The following is a 15,641-nucleotide window of genomic DNA, read 5'->3' as shown; positions in this document are numbered from 1 at the left end:
ACAGCATTTCTGAGCAGAACCCATGCAACGTTTCATAATGGGGTGGCAGGGTAGCCTAGTGGTTAGAGCGTTAGACTAGTAACCGGAAGGTTACAAGTTCAAACCCCTGAGCTGACAATGTACAAATCTGTCGTTCTGCCCCTGAACAGGCAGTTAACCCACTGTTCCTAGGCTGTCATTGAAAATAAGAATTTGTTCTTAACTGACTTGCCTAGTTAAAATAAAAATAAAAAACCTTTCATAATGATACTAAACTGCTCTAATCCAGTGGAATCAAGGACATCCCTACACCTGACCTGTATTTCACAACAGAAAGAAATATCTCAACATACCTAGTAGTTTGTTTTTACATCTAGAGGCCAGTCTTTCTCCCCTTTCAAGTAGCGCTGTGTGTGTGTGTGTGTACGTTCCCATCAAACAGACAGCATCTGTTGCCCGTCTCACCTTGCGTTTGATGTCAGTAAACTGAGAGAACATGAGGGACCAGTAGAAGCCCAGCTCAGTCACATAGTAGTGGTACAGGCCTGGGGTCAGGACCTGTTAGATACCAACAGGGACCAAGACAGACAGGGTTTTTGTTAATACGGACAAAGACATTATTGAACGTGTATACCATACTGTTGTCTTCTTGTACCCTCCTGAGTTTACTAGGAAGTACTCTATCATTCAAAAATACTTCCAACCAAATAAAGAGGAAGCCTGTATAACATCACCTGGTAGGGGTAGTTGTACCAGCAGTGGTGTGTATCCCACATCCATGGGCACTGTACAACACAGACAAACACAGTCAGTCTCAATTCAGTACACCAATGTTACATCAATAGGAAAAAATGTAATATACACACAATCACCACAAATCTCACCTGCCATAGAAAACGAATGCCATAGGTAAATATGCACAGATAAAATGTAGACCTCCACCTGTGAATACATGACAGGGCTGGGGTCAGACAGAACAATAGACTGTAAACTCCACCTGTGAATACATGACAGGGCTGGGGTCAGACAGAACAATAGACTGTAAACTCCACCTGTAATACATGACAGGGCTGGGGTCAAACAGAACAATGGACTGTAAACTCCACCTGTAGTACATGACAGGGCTGGGGTCAGACAGAACTATAGACTGTAAACTCCACCTGTAATACATGACAGGGCTGGGGTCAGACAGAACAATAGACTGTAAACTCCACCTGTAGTACATGACAGGGCTGGGGTCAGACAGAACAATAGACTGTAAACTCCACCTGTAATACATGACAGGGCTGGGGTCAGACAGAACAATAGACTGTAAACTCCACCTGTAGTACATGACAGGGCTGGGGTCAGACAGAACAATAGACTGTAAACTCCACCTGTAGTACATGACAGGGCTGGGGTCAGACAGAACAATAGACTGTAAACTCCACCTGTAATACATGACAGGGCTGGGGTCAGACAGAACAATAGACTGTAAACTCCACCTGTAATACATGACAGGGCTGGGGTCAGACAGAACAATAGACTGTAAACTCCACCTGTAGTACATGACAGGGCTGGGGTCAGACAGAACAATAGACTGTAAACTCCACCTGTAATACATGACAGGGCTGGGGTCAGACAGAACAATGGACTGTAAACTCCACCTGTAGTACATGACAGGGCTGGGGTCAGACAGAACAATAGACTGTAAACTCCACCTGTAATACATGACAGGGCTGGGATCAGACAGAACAATAGACTGTAAACTCCACCTGTAATACATGACAGGGCTGGGGTCAGACAGAACAATAGACTGTAAACTCCACCTGTAATACATGACAGGGCTGGGGTCAGACAGAACAATAGACTGTAAACTCCACCTGTAATACATGACAGGGCTGGGGTCAGACAGAACAATAGACTGTAAACTCCACCTGTAGTACATGACAGGGCTGGGGTCAGACAGAACAATAGACTGTAAACTCCACCTGTAATACATGACAGGGCTGGGATCAGACAGAACAATAGACTGTAAACTCCACCTGTAATACATGACAGGGCTGGGGTCAGACAGAACTATAGACTGTAAACTCCACCTGTAATACATGACAGGGCTGGGATCAGACAGAACAATAGACTGTAAACTCCACCTGTAATACATGACAGGGCTGGGGTCAGACAGAACAATAGACTGTAAACTCCACCTGTAATACATGACAGGGCTGGGGTCAGACAGAACAATAGACTGTAAAAGAATGCGTGTCTCGGCCTCTGACCTTGCATGCACTTCATAATTACACACATCCTGATGAATCATGTATTGTAGTCAGTGATAGAACAAAGCCAGTAGTAATGACAGTAGTCAGATTCATTTACAAATTAGACCGCCACACACACACACACACCACATAACAACGTGTGCACAATCCCACAGAGGTCAAGGGCAAACTCATTAGTCAATAAGAGCCATAAATCAAGACTAGATGTTATAGCTTATGATATGACCCTACATGTTCTGTACCTGGTTTAATAACCTACATGTTATGTACTGGGTTTGATAACCTACATGTCCTGTACTGGGTTTGATAACCTACATGTCCTGTACTGGGTTTGATAACCTACATGTACTGGGTTTAATAACATACATGTTATGTACTGGGTTTGATAACCTATATGTCCTGTACTGGGTTTGATAACCTACATGTCCTGTACTGGGTTTGATAACCTACATGTACTGGGTTTGATAACCTACATGTCCTGTACTGGGTTTGATAACCTATATGTCCTGTACTGGGTTTGATAACCTACATGTCCTGTACTGGGTTTGATAACCTACATGTCCTGTACTGGGTTTGATAACCTATATGTCCTGTACTGGGTTTGATAACCTACATGTCCTGTACTGGGTTTGATAACCTACATGTCCTGTACTGGGTTTGATAACCTACATGTCCTGTACTGGGTTTGATAACCTACATGTCCTGTACTGGGTTTGATAACCTACATGTCCTGTACTGGGTTTGATAACCTACATGTACTGGGTTTAATAACATACATGTTCTGTACTGGGTTTGATAACCTACATGTCCTGTACTGGGTTTGATAACCTACATGTCCTGTACTGGGTTTGATAACCTACATGTCCTGTACTGGGTTTGATAACCTACATGTACTGGGTTTAATAACATACATGTTCTGTACTGGGTTTGATAACCTACATGTCCTGTACTGGGTTTGATAACCTACATGTACTGGGTTTAATAACATACATGTTCTGTACTGGGTTTGATAACCTACATGTCCTGTACTGGGTTTGATAACCTACATGTTCTGTACTGGGTTTGATAACCTACATGTCCTGTACATGGTTTGATAACCTACATGTCCTGTACTGGGTTTGATAACCTACATGTCCTGTACATGGTTTGATAACCTACATGTCCTGTACTGGGTTTGATAACCTACATGTCCTGTACTGGGTTTGATAACCTACATGTGCTGTACTGGGTTTGATAACCTACATGCTCTCACAGAACTTGGTGAGTATGCTGGGTTTAATAACCTACATGCTCTCACAGAACTTGGTGAGTATGCTGGGTTTGATAACCTACATGATCTCACAGAACTAGGTGAGTATGCTGGGTTTGATAACCTACATGATCTCACAGAACTAGGTGAGTATGCTGGGTTTGATAACCTACATGCTCTCACAGAACTTGGTGAGTATGCTGGGTTTGATAACCAACACGCTCTCACAGAACTTGGTGAGTATGCTGGGTTGGATAACCTACATGCTCTCACAGAACTTGGTGAGTATGCTGGGTTGGATAACCTACATGCTCTCACAGAACTTGGTGAGAATGCTGGGTTTGATAACCTACATGATCTCACATAACTTGGTGAGTATGCTGGGTTTGATAACCTACATGCTCTCACAGAACTTGGTGAGTATGCTGGGTTGGATAACCTACATGCTCTCACAGAACTTGGTGAGTATGCTGGGTTTGATAACCAACACGCTTTCACAGAACTTGGTGAGTATGCTGGGTTGGATAACCTACATGCTCTCACAGAACTTGGTGAGTATGCTGGGTTGGATAACCTACATGCTCTCACAGAACTTGGTGAGTATGCTGGGTTTGATAACCAACATGCTCTCACAGAACTTGGTGAGTATGCTGGGTTGGATAACCTACATGCTCTCACATAACTTGGTGAGTATGCTGGGTTGGATAACCTACATGCTCTCACAGAACTTGGTGAGTATGCTGGGTTGGATAACCTACATGCTCTCACAGAACTTGGTGAGAATGCTGGGTTTGATAACCTACATGATCTCACATAACTTGGTGAGTATGCTGGGTTTGATAACCTACATGCTCTCACAGAACTTGGTGAGTATGCTGGGTTGGATAACCTACATGCTCTCACAGAACTTGGTGAGTATGCTGGGTTTGATAACCAACACGCTTTCACAGAACTTGGTGAGTATGCTGGGTTGGATAACCTACATGCTCTCACAGAACTTGGTGAGTATGCTGGGTTGGATAACCTACATGCTCTCACTGAACTTGGTGAGTATGCTGGGTTTGATAACCTACATGATCTCACAGAACTTGGTGAGTATGCTGGGTTGGATAACCTACATGCTCTCACAGAACTTGGTGAGTATGCTGGGTTGGATAACCTACATGCTCTCACAGAACTTGGTGAGTATGCTGGGTTTGATAACCAACACGCTTTCACAGAACTTGGTGAGTATGCTGGGTTTGATAACCAACACGCTTTCACAGAACTTGGTGAGTATGCTGGGTTGGATAACCTACATGCTCTCACAGAACTTGGTGAGTATGCTGGGTTGGATAACCTACATGCTCTCACAGAACTTGGTGAGTATGCTGGGTTTGATAACCTACATGCTCTCACAGAACTTGGTGAGTATGCTGGGTTTGATAACCAACACGCTCTCACAGAACTTGGTGAGTATGCTGGGTTTGATAACCTACATGCTCTCACAGAACTTGGTGAGTAGGCTGGGTTTGATAACCTACACGCTCTCACAGAACTTGGTGAGTATGCTGGGTTTGATAACCTACATGCTCTCACAGAACTTGGTGAGTACGCTGGGTTTGTCCTGGTTGCGTCTGTGTCTGAACCATTGCTGAACCTTCCTCACATCCCAGTCCAGCTGCTTAGATAACCCATCCAGGTGTCGCCAGTCTGGGCACTGTGGGAGTGAGAGAGAGACAAGGGGGAGGGAGAGAGAGACAAGGGGGAGTGAGAGAGAGACAAGGGGGAGTGAGAGAGAGACAAGATAGACAAGGGAGAGTGAGAGAGAGACAAGGGGGAGTGAGAGAGAGACAAGGGGGAGTGAGAGAGAGACAAGGGGGAGGGACAGAGAGACAAGGGGGAGTGAGAGAGAGACAAGGGGGAGTGAGAGAGAGACAAGGGGGAGTGAGAGAGACAAGGGGGAGGGAGAGAGAGACAAGGGGGAGGGAGAGAGAGACAAGGGGGAGGGAGAGAGAGACAAGGGGGAGGGAGAGAGAGACAAGGGGGAGGGAGAGAGATACAAGGGGGAGTGAGAGAGAGACAAGGGGGAGTGAGAGAGAGACAAGGGGGAGTGAGAGAGAGACAAGGTGGAGGGAGAGAGAGACAAGGGGGAGGGAGAGAGAGACAAAGGGGAGAGAGTAACATGGGGCATAGAGAGGGAGAAAGAGGGAGAGAGAGATAGGAGAAAGTATGACTAACAAGGGAAACTCAACACAGAAATTTGCTATAAAACAAAGGCATTCCTGGCCCACCAACACATCACAAGACATTACATCAGATGACAGGCCTAGGTCATAAGAGTATGATTTATGAGGGAGAATAGGAGGAAGGAGGAAGAGACGGATTCAGAGAGTGAGGCGGTTGAGATTTGGACAGGTGGGAGGGTGGGGGCATTAGGAGACTGACAGCACTTATTGTTCTTCAAGAGGAAATTATTTTCACAACTCACAACTTAGAGACAAGAGAATGACATGTCATCTAGGATAAAAAAATGTGGGTAATTTTCACCATATTCCTATGTTTTCCATTAAATAATTCCCACCTTGGAATTTAGGGAAAGTTACTGGAATTTTGACAACTTAGACACGAGCGAGAGATGAAAGTAAGAGGAGCAGGAAGGAGGAAGAAACAAATGAAGAACTAAGGCATGTGAGACCAGTATAGTTTAGTATTGTGTAAGACCGCTGCATGGATGCGTGACAAGAGACATAAGGAGACAAAGGACAGCTGACAGACAAACAGTTCAATATTTTCCTTGTATCTAGTGTGGGTGGGTGTGTGGTGTGTGAGGGTAGCGTACCTTTGTGATATGTGTGTGGAAGCGAGCTCACATGTGAAATGGATGTAAACACTGTAAAAACCTCATCTAATACCTTATTTGTGTGTGTGTGTGTGTGTGTGTATACCTTTGTGATGGATGTAAACACCTTCTCCAGGACAGGGTTGGGTGTGGCTCGCCAGTGGACTGAGGACGCGTGGATATGCAAGAGGAAGGCACATGGTCTGGCTATGAACCTGAAGGAAAACCAGCAGTGAAAGCCGATCTCTATCTTATTGCTATTAGCTGTATACAGGGCATTAAGAAAATATTCAGACCCCTTTGACTTTCCCCACATTTTGTTACGTTATAGCCTTATTCTAAAATGAAAATATATATTTCAATCAATCAATAATCAATCTACACACAATAACCCATATTGACAAAGCATTTTGTTTTAATGTTAGCAAATGTATAAAAAATACTAAACAGAAATACCTTATTTACCTACTGTAAGTTTTCAGACCATTTGCTATGAGACACCAAATGAAGCTCAGTTGCATCCTGTTTCCATGAATCATCCTTCCGATGCTTCTACAACTTGACTAAAGTCCACCTGTGGTAAATTCAACTGATTGTACATGATTTGAAAAGGCAAACACCTGTCTATATAAGGTCCCACAGTTGACAGTGCATGTCAGAGAAAAAACCAAGCCATGAGGCCGAAGCTCCAAGACAGGATTGTGTCGAGGCACAGATCTGGGGATGGGTACCAAAAAATGTCAGCAGCATTGAAGGTCCCCAAGAACACAGTGACCTCCATCATTCTTAAATGGAAGTAGTTATGAACCACCAAGACTTTTCCAAGAGCTGGCTGCCCGGCCAAACTGAGCAATCGGGAGAGAAGGGCCTTGGTCAGGGAGGTGAACAAGAACCCGATGGTCATTCTGACAGAGCTCCAGAGTTCCTCTGTGGAGATGGAAGAACCTTCCAGAAGGACAACCATCTCTGCAGCACTCCACCAATCAGGCCTTTATGGTAGAGTGGCCAGATGGAAGCCACTCCTCAGTAAAAGGCACATGACAGCCCGCTTGGAGTTAGCCAAAAGGCACCTAAAGGACTCTCAGACCAAGATTGAACTCTTTGGCCTGAATGCCAAGCGTCACGTCTGGGGGAAACCAGGCACCGCTCATTACCTGGCCAATACCATCCTTACGGTGAAGCATGGTGGTGGCAGTATCATGCTGTGGGTATGTTTTTCAGCGGCAGGGACTGGGAGACTGGTTTCGGGAAGTCTCTGAATGTCCTTGAGTGGGCCAGCCAGTGTCCGTCTTGAACCCGATCGAACATCTCTGAAAATAGCTGTGCAGCGAAGCTCCCCCTTCCAACCTGACAAGAACTGGAAGAATGGGAGAAACTCTGCAAATACAGGTGTCAAGCTTGTAGCGTCATACCCAAGAAGACTTGAGGCTGTAATCGTTGCCAAAGGTACTTCAACAAAGTACTGAGTAAAGGGTCTGAATACTTATGTAAATGTGATATCAGGTTTTATTTTAGCAAACATTTCTAAAAACCTGTTTTTAATTTGTCATTATGGGGTATTGTGTGTAGATTGATGAGGGGAAAAAAACTATTTAATCAAATTTAGAATAAGGCTGTAAGGTAACAAAATGTTGAAAAAGTCAAGGGGTCTGAATACTTTCTGCACTGTATTCACAATACTGCATTCTGATTGGCTGGGCCTGGCTCCCAAGTGGGTAGGCCAATGTCCTCCCAGGCCCACCCATGGCTGCACCCCTGCCCAGTCATGTGAAATCCATAGATTAGGGCCTAATGAATTTATTTAAATTCTGCTTTCCTTATGTGAACTGTAACTCAGTCAAATTGTGAAATTGTTGCATTTTTTATTTATATTTTTGTTCAATATATATACACACAATGCAAACAATCACACTTACAGATGGACTCATTATAAACCTATCTATCAGTGAAGGAAGCCTTATCAGAATACACAATTTAAAAATCTTATAATTTCAATTCTCACACCGCTTTCATTCTCATTTCTATTCTTATATTCACACAATGCAATGTCTCCCAATGTCTCCCAATGTCTCCCAATGTCTCCCAATCTCTCCCAATGTATCCCAATGTCTCCCAATCTCTCCCAATCTCTCCCAATGTTTCCCAATGTATTCCAATGTCTCCCAATCTCTCCCAATGTCTCCCAATCTCTCCCAATGTCTCCCAATCTCTCCCAATGTCTCCCAATCTCTCCCAATGTCTCCCAATCTCTCCCAATGTCTCCCAATCTCTCCCAATGTATTCCAATGTCTTGTTTGATAAACATTTTTAAAAGATGTTATATCCATCATGTCAATATTTTGACAATATTTGTCCAACACCAGCCAAAAGACAAAGAGAGTAGAGATTAAATACACAGAAACTCATTAAAAAGAACAAGACTGTCACAACCCGATGGTCACTCTGACAGAGTACCAGAGTTCCTCTGTGGAGATGTGATAAACTTCCAGAAGGTCAACCATCTCTGCAGCACTCCACCAATCAGACCTTTATGGTAGAGTAGCCAGACGGAAGCCACTCAGTGAAAGGCACATGACTGCCTGCTTAGAGTTTGCCAAAAGGCACCTTAATGACACTCAGACCATGAGAAACAAGAATCTCTGTTCTGATGAAACCAAGACTGAACTCTTTGGCCTGAATCCCAAGCGTCACGTCTGGAGGAAACCAGGCACCGCTCATCACCTGGCCAATACCAGCCCAACGGTGAAGCATGGTGGTGGCAGTATCACGCTGTGGGTACGTTTGTCAGCGGCAGGAACTGGGAGACAAGTCAGGATTGAGGGAAAGATGAACGGACCAAAGTACAGAGAGATCATTGATGAAAACCTGCTCCATTTGTATTCTCACACTGCTTTCATTCTCATCTGTATTCTCATACTGCTTTCATTCTCATCTGTATTCTCATACTGCTTTCATTCTCATTTGTATTCTCACACTGCTTTCATTCTCATCTGTATTCTCATACTGCTTTCATTCTCATTTGTATTCTCACACTGCTTTCATTCTCATTTGTATTCTCATACTGCTTTCATTCTCATTTGTATTCTCACACTGCTTTCATTCTCATCTGTATTCTCATACTGCTTTCATTCTCATCTGTATTCTCACACTGCTTTCATTCTCATCTGTATTCTCACACTGCTTTCATTCTCATTTGTATTCTCATACTGCTTTCATTCTCATCTGTATTCTCATACTGCTTTCATTCTCATTTGTATTCTCACACTGCTTTCATTCTCATCTGTATTCTTATATTCACACAATGCAATGTCTCCCAATGTTTCCCAACGTCTCCCAATGTCTTACATGACTTGTTTGATAAAGATTTTTCAAAGATTTTATGTCCATCGATCAATATTTGTCCAACACCAGCCAAAGGACAAAAACAGTAGGACTGCCACAACAGGGCAAGAGGCCAGATTACTAAAGAGAGTAGAGATGAAATACATAGAATGTTTGGCACAGCATTTGTCTGTCAGTGAGAATGCTGCATACAGTAGAGTACAGAAGAGTGGAATGTAAAAGTGAAATATGATAACAAACTGTTAGTGTTCATTCAGTGTGTCCAAAGATAATAGTGAGCATAGGCCTAGAGCAGCCCGGTCACTAGAAATAGACGTTGATTTCGGGACGTTTGAAAAGGTAAAGGTAAAATAAACATTCATCCTTAATACGTCACATTTCGAAGGGAAACTATGAGATCTTGTTGTCTAGAGAGCGTTTAAAAAATAGTGACCACACCCTCGAAGTAAAAGTGATGCGTCTTCATAAACCATTGATTTGTTTGTAAGCTATTCCTTGTCCTTTGTCCTTATAGCTGGACTGTTTATAGTAGAAAATCATAACAAAGAAACAGACAGACTAAAAGGTCAGACAGACACAGTTGACAAAAACAGAAGCCTACAACATAAACAGAACAGACAGACAACACACAACCCCTTTGTCCCAGCCATTCCAGCATTGGTTAGCATACTGTGTAGGTAAACCAGAAGTTTACATAAAAAAGTTAGCCTAAGGCCTCCTGAGTGGCACAGTGGTCTAAGGCACTGCATTGCCACTAGAGATCCTGGTTCAAGTCCAGGCTCTGTCGCAGCCGGCCGCGACCGGGAGACCCATGGGGCGGTGCACAATTGGCCCAGCGCTCTCCGGATTAGGGGAGGGTTTGGCCGACAGGGATGTCCTTGTCCCATCGCTGTGGCGGGTCGGGCGCAGTGCACACTGACACGGTCGCCAGGAGTACGGTGTTTCCTCCGACACATTGGTGCGGTTGGCTTCCGGGTTAAGTGGGCATTGTGTCAAGAAGCGGTGCGACTTGGCTGGGTTGTGTTTCGGAGAACGCACAGCTCTCAACCTTTGCCTCTCCCGAGTCCATTCGGGAGTGGTGGGACAAGACTGTAACTACCAATTGGATACCAAGAAATTAGGGCGAAAAGGGGTAACAAATAAAATACAAAATAGAAAGGTTAGCCTAACTGTGGGTAAGCCAGAATCCCACAACAGAGGTTAACTGTGGGTAAGCCAGAATCCCACAACAGAGGTTAACTGTGGGTAAGCCAGAATCCCACAACAGAGGTTAACTGTGGGTAAGCCAGAATCCCACAACAGAGGTTAACTGTGGGTAAGCCAGAATCCCACAACAGAGGTTAACTGTGGGTAAGCCAGAATCCCACAACAGAGGTTAACTGTGGGTAAGCAAGAATCCCACAACAGAGGTTAACTGTGGGTAAGCCAGAATCTCACAGAGTAGAGCAAGCTGCCAAAACCTGGTAGAGAATTCCATTGTCGCAGTGGAGGGTGTTAGCCTGGACCCAGACCTGTAAATTCACAGTGACCAAGAAGTTGGCTAGACCACATACAGATCTGGGATCAGGCTAAAGGAAGGGATACTCTGCAGTGGAATACGACACTATTCTCCCATTGGGGCAGTCATTCTGCCAGCCAGAGTCCTGTGGTTAATTAGAATGTGAGAAAAATATCAGATCTTGTTTCTGAAACTACTCCGACCAGTTACTGAAGAAAGAAAAAGACAAGCCCCTATACTCTTCACCCTGTCCCTCCTCCTCTTCCTCCTGTCATTCCGGTTCACAAGTATTAAAAATATGAGCAAAAAGAATTTGTCCACCCCACACTGCACTGGGGTGAAAAAGAAGTCAGAGGGGAAAACACAGCCCCACGTCTCAGTGTTAAAACACAGCCCCACGTCTCAGTGTTAAAACACAGCCCCACGTCTCAGTGTTAAAACACAGCCCCACGTCTCAGTGTTAAAACACAGACCCACATCTCAGTGTTAAAACACAGCCCCACGCCTCAGTGTTAAAACACAGCCCCACGTCTCAGTGTTAAAACACAGCCCCACGTCTCAGTGTTAAAACACAGCCCCACGTCTCAGTGTTAAAACACAGCCCCACGTCTCAGTGTTAAAACACAGCCCCACGCCTCAGTGTTAAAACACAGCCCCACGCCTCAGTGTTAAAACACAGCCCCACGTCTCAGTGTTAAAACACAGCCCCACGTCTCAGTGTTAAAACACAGCCCCACGTCTCAGTGTTAAAACACAGCCCCACGCCTCAGTGTTAAAACACAGCCCCACGCCTCAGTGTTAAAACACAGCCCCACGTCTCAGTGTTAAAACACAGCCCCACGTCTCAGTGTTAAAACACAGCCCCACGCCTCAGTGTTAAAACACAGCCCCACGCCTCAGTGTTAAAACACAGCCCCACGTCTCAGTGTTAAAACACAGCCCCACGTCTCAGTGTTAAAACACAGCCCCACGCCTCAGTGTTAAAACACAGCCCCACGCCTCAGTGTTAAAACACAGCCCCACGTCTCAGTGTTAAAACACAGCCCCACGTCTCAGTGTTAAAACACAGCCCCACGTCTCAGTGTTAAAACACAGCCCCACGTCTCAGTGTTAAAACACAGCCCCACGCCTCAGTGTTAAAACACAGCCCCACGCCTCAGTGTTAAAACACAGCCCCACGTCTCAGTGTTAAAACACAGCGCCACGTCTCAGTGTTAAAACACAGCCCCACGTCTCAGTGTTAAAACACAGACCCACGTCTCAGTGTTAAAACACAGCCCCACGCCTCAGTGTTAAAACACAGCCCCACGTCTCAGTGTTAAAACACAGCCCCACGTCTCAGTGTTAAAACACAGCCCCACGTCTCAGTGTTAAAACACAGCCCCACGTCTCAGTGTTAAAACACAGCCCCACGCCTCAGTGTTAAAACACAGCCCCACGCCTCAGTGTTAAAACACAGCCCCACGTCTCAGTGTTAAAACACAGCCCCACGTCTCAGTGTTAAAACACAGCCCCACGCCTCAGTGTTAAAACACAGCCCCACGCCTCAGTGTTAAAACACAGCCCCACGCCTCAGTGTTAAAACACAGCCCCACGTCTCAGTGTTAAAACACAGCCCCACGCCTCAGTGTTAAAACACAGCCCCACGTCTCAGTGTTAAAACACAGCCCCACGCCTCAGTGTTAAAACACAGCCCCACGCCTCAGTGTTAAAACACAGCCCCACGCCTCAGTGTTAAAACACAGCCCCACGCCTCAGTGTTAAAACACAGCCCCACGTCTCAGTGTTAAAACACAGCCCCACGTCTCAGTGTTAAAACACAGCCCCACGCCTCAGTGTTAAAAGACAGCCCCACGCCTCAGTGTTAAAAGACAGCCCCACGTCTCAGTGTTAAAACACAGCCCCACGCCTCAGTGTTAAAACACAGCCCCACGTCTCAGTGTTAAAACACAGCCCCACGCCTCAGTGTTAAAACACAGCCCCACGCCTCAGTGTTAAAACACAGCCCCACGCCTCAGTGTTAAAACACAGCCCCACGCCTCAGTGTTAAAACACAGCCACACGCCTCAGTGTTAAAACACAAATATTAGTCCATGAGGGCAGGTACGATACCTACCATCCAGATCAGGGGTCACTAGGCACTATTCGGTGAGATGAAACGTTCAAAATGGCAACACATAGACATTTTATGAAAAGAGCTGGCATGATTCCCTAAACTAACCTGACAGACATCACCTGATCATATCTGTCCTACACTATACCTTTCTATCTGAACAATCTGTAACGTGGCAAGAACATGAACAGACCCAAGGGCTTTCCTGTTTCATCAAAATGTTCTTTATTAGTTTAGTGTTTACACCATAGGGTAAACTAGTTTCATTATCAGTGTTTACACCATAGGGTAAACTAGTTTCATTATCAGTGTTTACACCATAATGTAAACTAGTTTCATTATCAGTGTTTACACCATAATGTAAACTAGTTTCATTATCAGTGTTTACACCATAATGGAAACTAGTTTCATTATCAGTGTTTACACCATAATGTAAACTAGTTTCATTATCAGTGTTTACACCATAGGGTAAACTAGTTTCATTATCAGTGTTTACACCATAGGGTAAACTAGTTTCATTATCAGTGTTTACACCATAGGGTAAACTAATTTCATTATCAGTGTTTACACCATAGGGTAAACTAGTTTAGTTATCAGTGTTTACACCATAGGGTAAACTAGTTTCATTATCAGTGTTTACACCATAGGGTAAACTAGTTTCATTATCAGTGTTTACATCATAAGGTAAACTAGTTTCATTATCAGTGTTTACACCATAGGGTAAACTAGTTTCATTATCAGTGTTTACACCATAGGGTAAACTAGTTTCATTATCAGTGTTTACACCATAGGGTAAACTAGTTTCATTATCAGTGTTTACACCATAATGTAAACTAGTTTCATTATCAGTGTTTACACCATAATGTAAACTAGTTTCATTATCAGTGTTTACACCATAATGTAAACTAGTTTCATTATCAGTGTTTACACCATAGGGTAAACTAGTTTCATTATCAGTGTTTACACCATAGGGTAAACTAGTTTCATTATCAGTGTTTACACCATAATGTAAACTAGTTTCATTATCAGTGTTTACACCATAATGTAAACTAGTTTCATTATCAGTGTTTACACCATAATGTAAACTAGTTTCATTATCAGTGTTTACACCATAATGTAAACTAGTTTCATTATCAGTGTTTACACCATAGGGTAAACTAGTTTCATTATCAGTGTTTACATCATAAGGTAAACTAGTTTCATTATCAGTGTTTACACCATAGGGTAAACTAGTTTCATTATCAGTGTTTACACCATAATGTAAACTAGTTTCATTATCAGTGTTTACACCATAGGGTAAACTAGTTTCATTATCAGTGTTTACACCATAGGGTAAACTAGTTTCATTATCAGTGTTTACACCATAGGGTAAACTAATTTCATTATCAGTGTTTACACCATAGGGTAAACTAATTTCGTTATCAGTGTTTACACCATAGGGTAAACTAGTTTCATGATCAGTGTTTACACCATAGGGTAAACTAGTTTCATTATCAGTGTTTACATCATAAGGTAAACTAGTTTCATTATCAGTGTTTACACCATAGGGTAAACTAGTTTCATTATCAGTGTTTACACCATAGGGTAAACTAGTTTCATTATCAGTGTTTACACCATAATGTAAACTAGTTTCATTATCAGTGTTTACACCATAATGTAAACTAGTTTCATTATCAGTGTTTACACCATAATGTAAACTAGTTTAGTTATCAGTGTTTACACCATAGGGTAAACTAGTTTAATTAACAGTGTTTACACCATAGGGTAAACTAGTTTCATTATTAGTGTTTACACCATAGGGTAAACTAGTTTAATTATCAGTGTTTACACCATAATGTAAACTAGTTTCATTATCAGTGTTTACACCATAGGGTAAACTAGTTTAATTAACAGTGTTTACACCATAGGGTAAACTAGTTTCATTATCAGTGTTTACACCATAGGGTAAACTAGTTTAATTAACAGTGTTTACACCATAGGGTAAACTAGTTTCATTATCAGTGTTTACACCATAGGCCAGGCTATGGTTTCAAATCTCAGTTTGCTTTACAGTCTAGTGTTAAGTTTACGCCCTCTGTCCTTCATAAATCCCCTGTACGAATATAGCGTGAACAATGATTTGGACACAAAAGTTTAATGTAGCTTACATCCTTATGTATTATGTGCATTGAAGACTCAGGGATGATAGATTATTATAGAGATGTTAAAAATGTTAGTATGTAGCTTACTCTGACTGACGGAGCCATCAACAGAGATCTGTTATCTAGCTCGATGAATTTTGGCCTACTTCCTCCATCGTTGAGTGAAGAGTCAGACAGCAAACATTTAGGAGCTGACAGTGGGTGTTTTTTCTGTTTGCAGTCCTGTGAATCTGGTAC

General features: G+C 43.3%; 1 protein-coding gene across 3 annotated transcripts in view; it reads right to left on the bottom strand.

The window, feature by feature from the left end:
• Positions 1 to 15,641, bottom strand: part of cers5 (ceramide synthase 5) — a 52,523-nt gene that overhangs the window by 24,075 nt on the left and 12,807 nt on the right. For 2 of the 3 annotated variants that reach the window (XR_016497448.1, XM_090241996.1), the window contains exons 2-6: positions 6,417 to 6,525; positions 5,058 to 5,188; positions 864 to 921; positions 714 to 764; positions 445 to 537 (exon numbers count right to left, since the gene is read on the bottom strand). Coding sequence is in view for 2 of the 3 variants with exons in the window: in XM_090241996.1 (XP_090098122.1) it covers positions 445 to 537; positions 714 to 764; positions 864 to 921; positions 5,058 to 5,188; positions 6,417 to 6,525 (442 nt within the window). In the remaining variant the exon portion in view is untranslated. The remainder of the gene's footprint in view (positions 1 to 444; positions 538 to 713; positions 765 to 863; positions 922 to 5,057; positions 5,189 to 6,416; positions 6,526 to 15,641) is intronic. The other variant, XM_090241997.1, reaches the window with a different exon arrangement.

This window comes from Oncorhynchus mykiss, chromosome 7 (assembly GCF_057628025.1).
Source record: "Oncorhynchus mykiss isolate SJ-2025 chromosome 7, ASM5762802v1, whole genome shotgun sequence".
Taxonomy (NCBI): Eukaryota; Metazoa; Chordata; class Actinopteri; order Salmoniformes; family Salmonidae; genus Oncorhynchus; species Oncorhynchus mykiss.
Note: the sequence above shows the minus strand (reverse complement) of the source record. Positions and strands in the feature narration are given on the sequence as shown.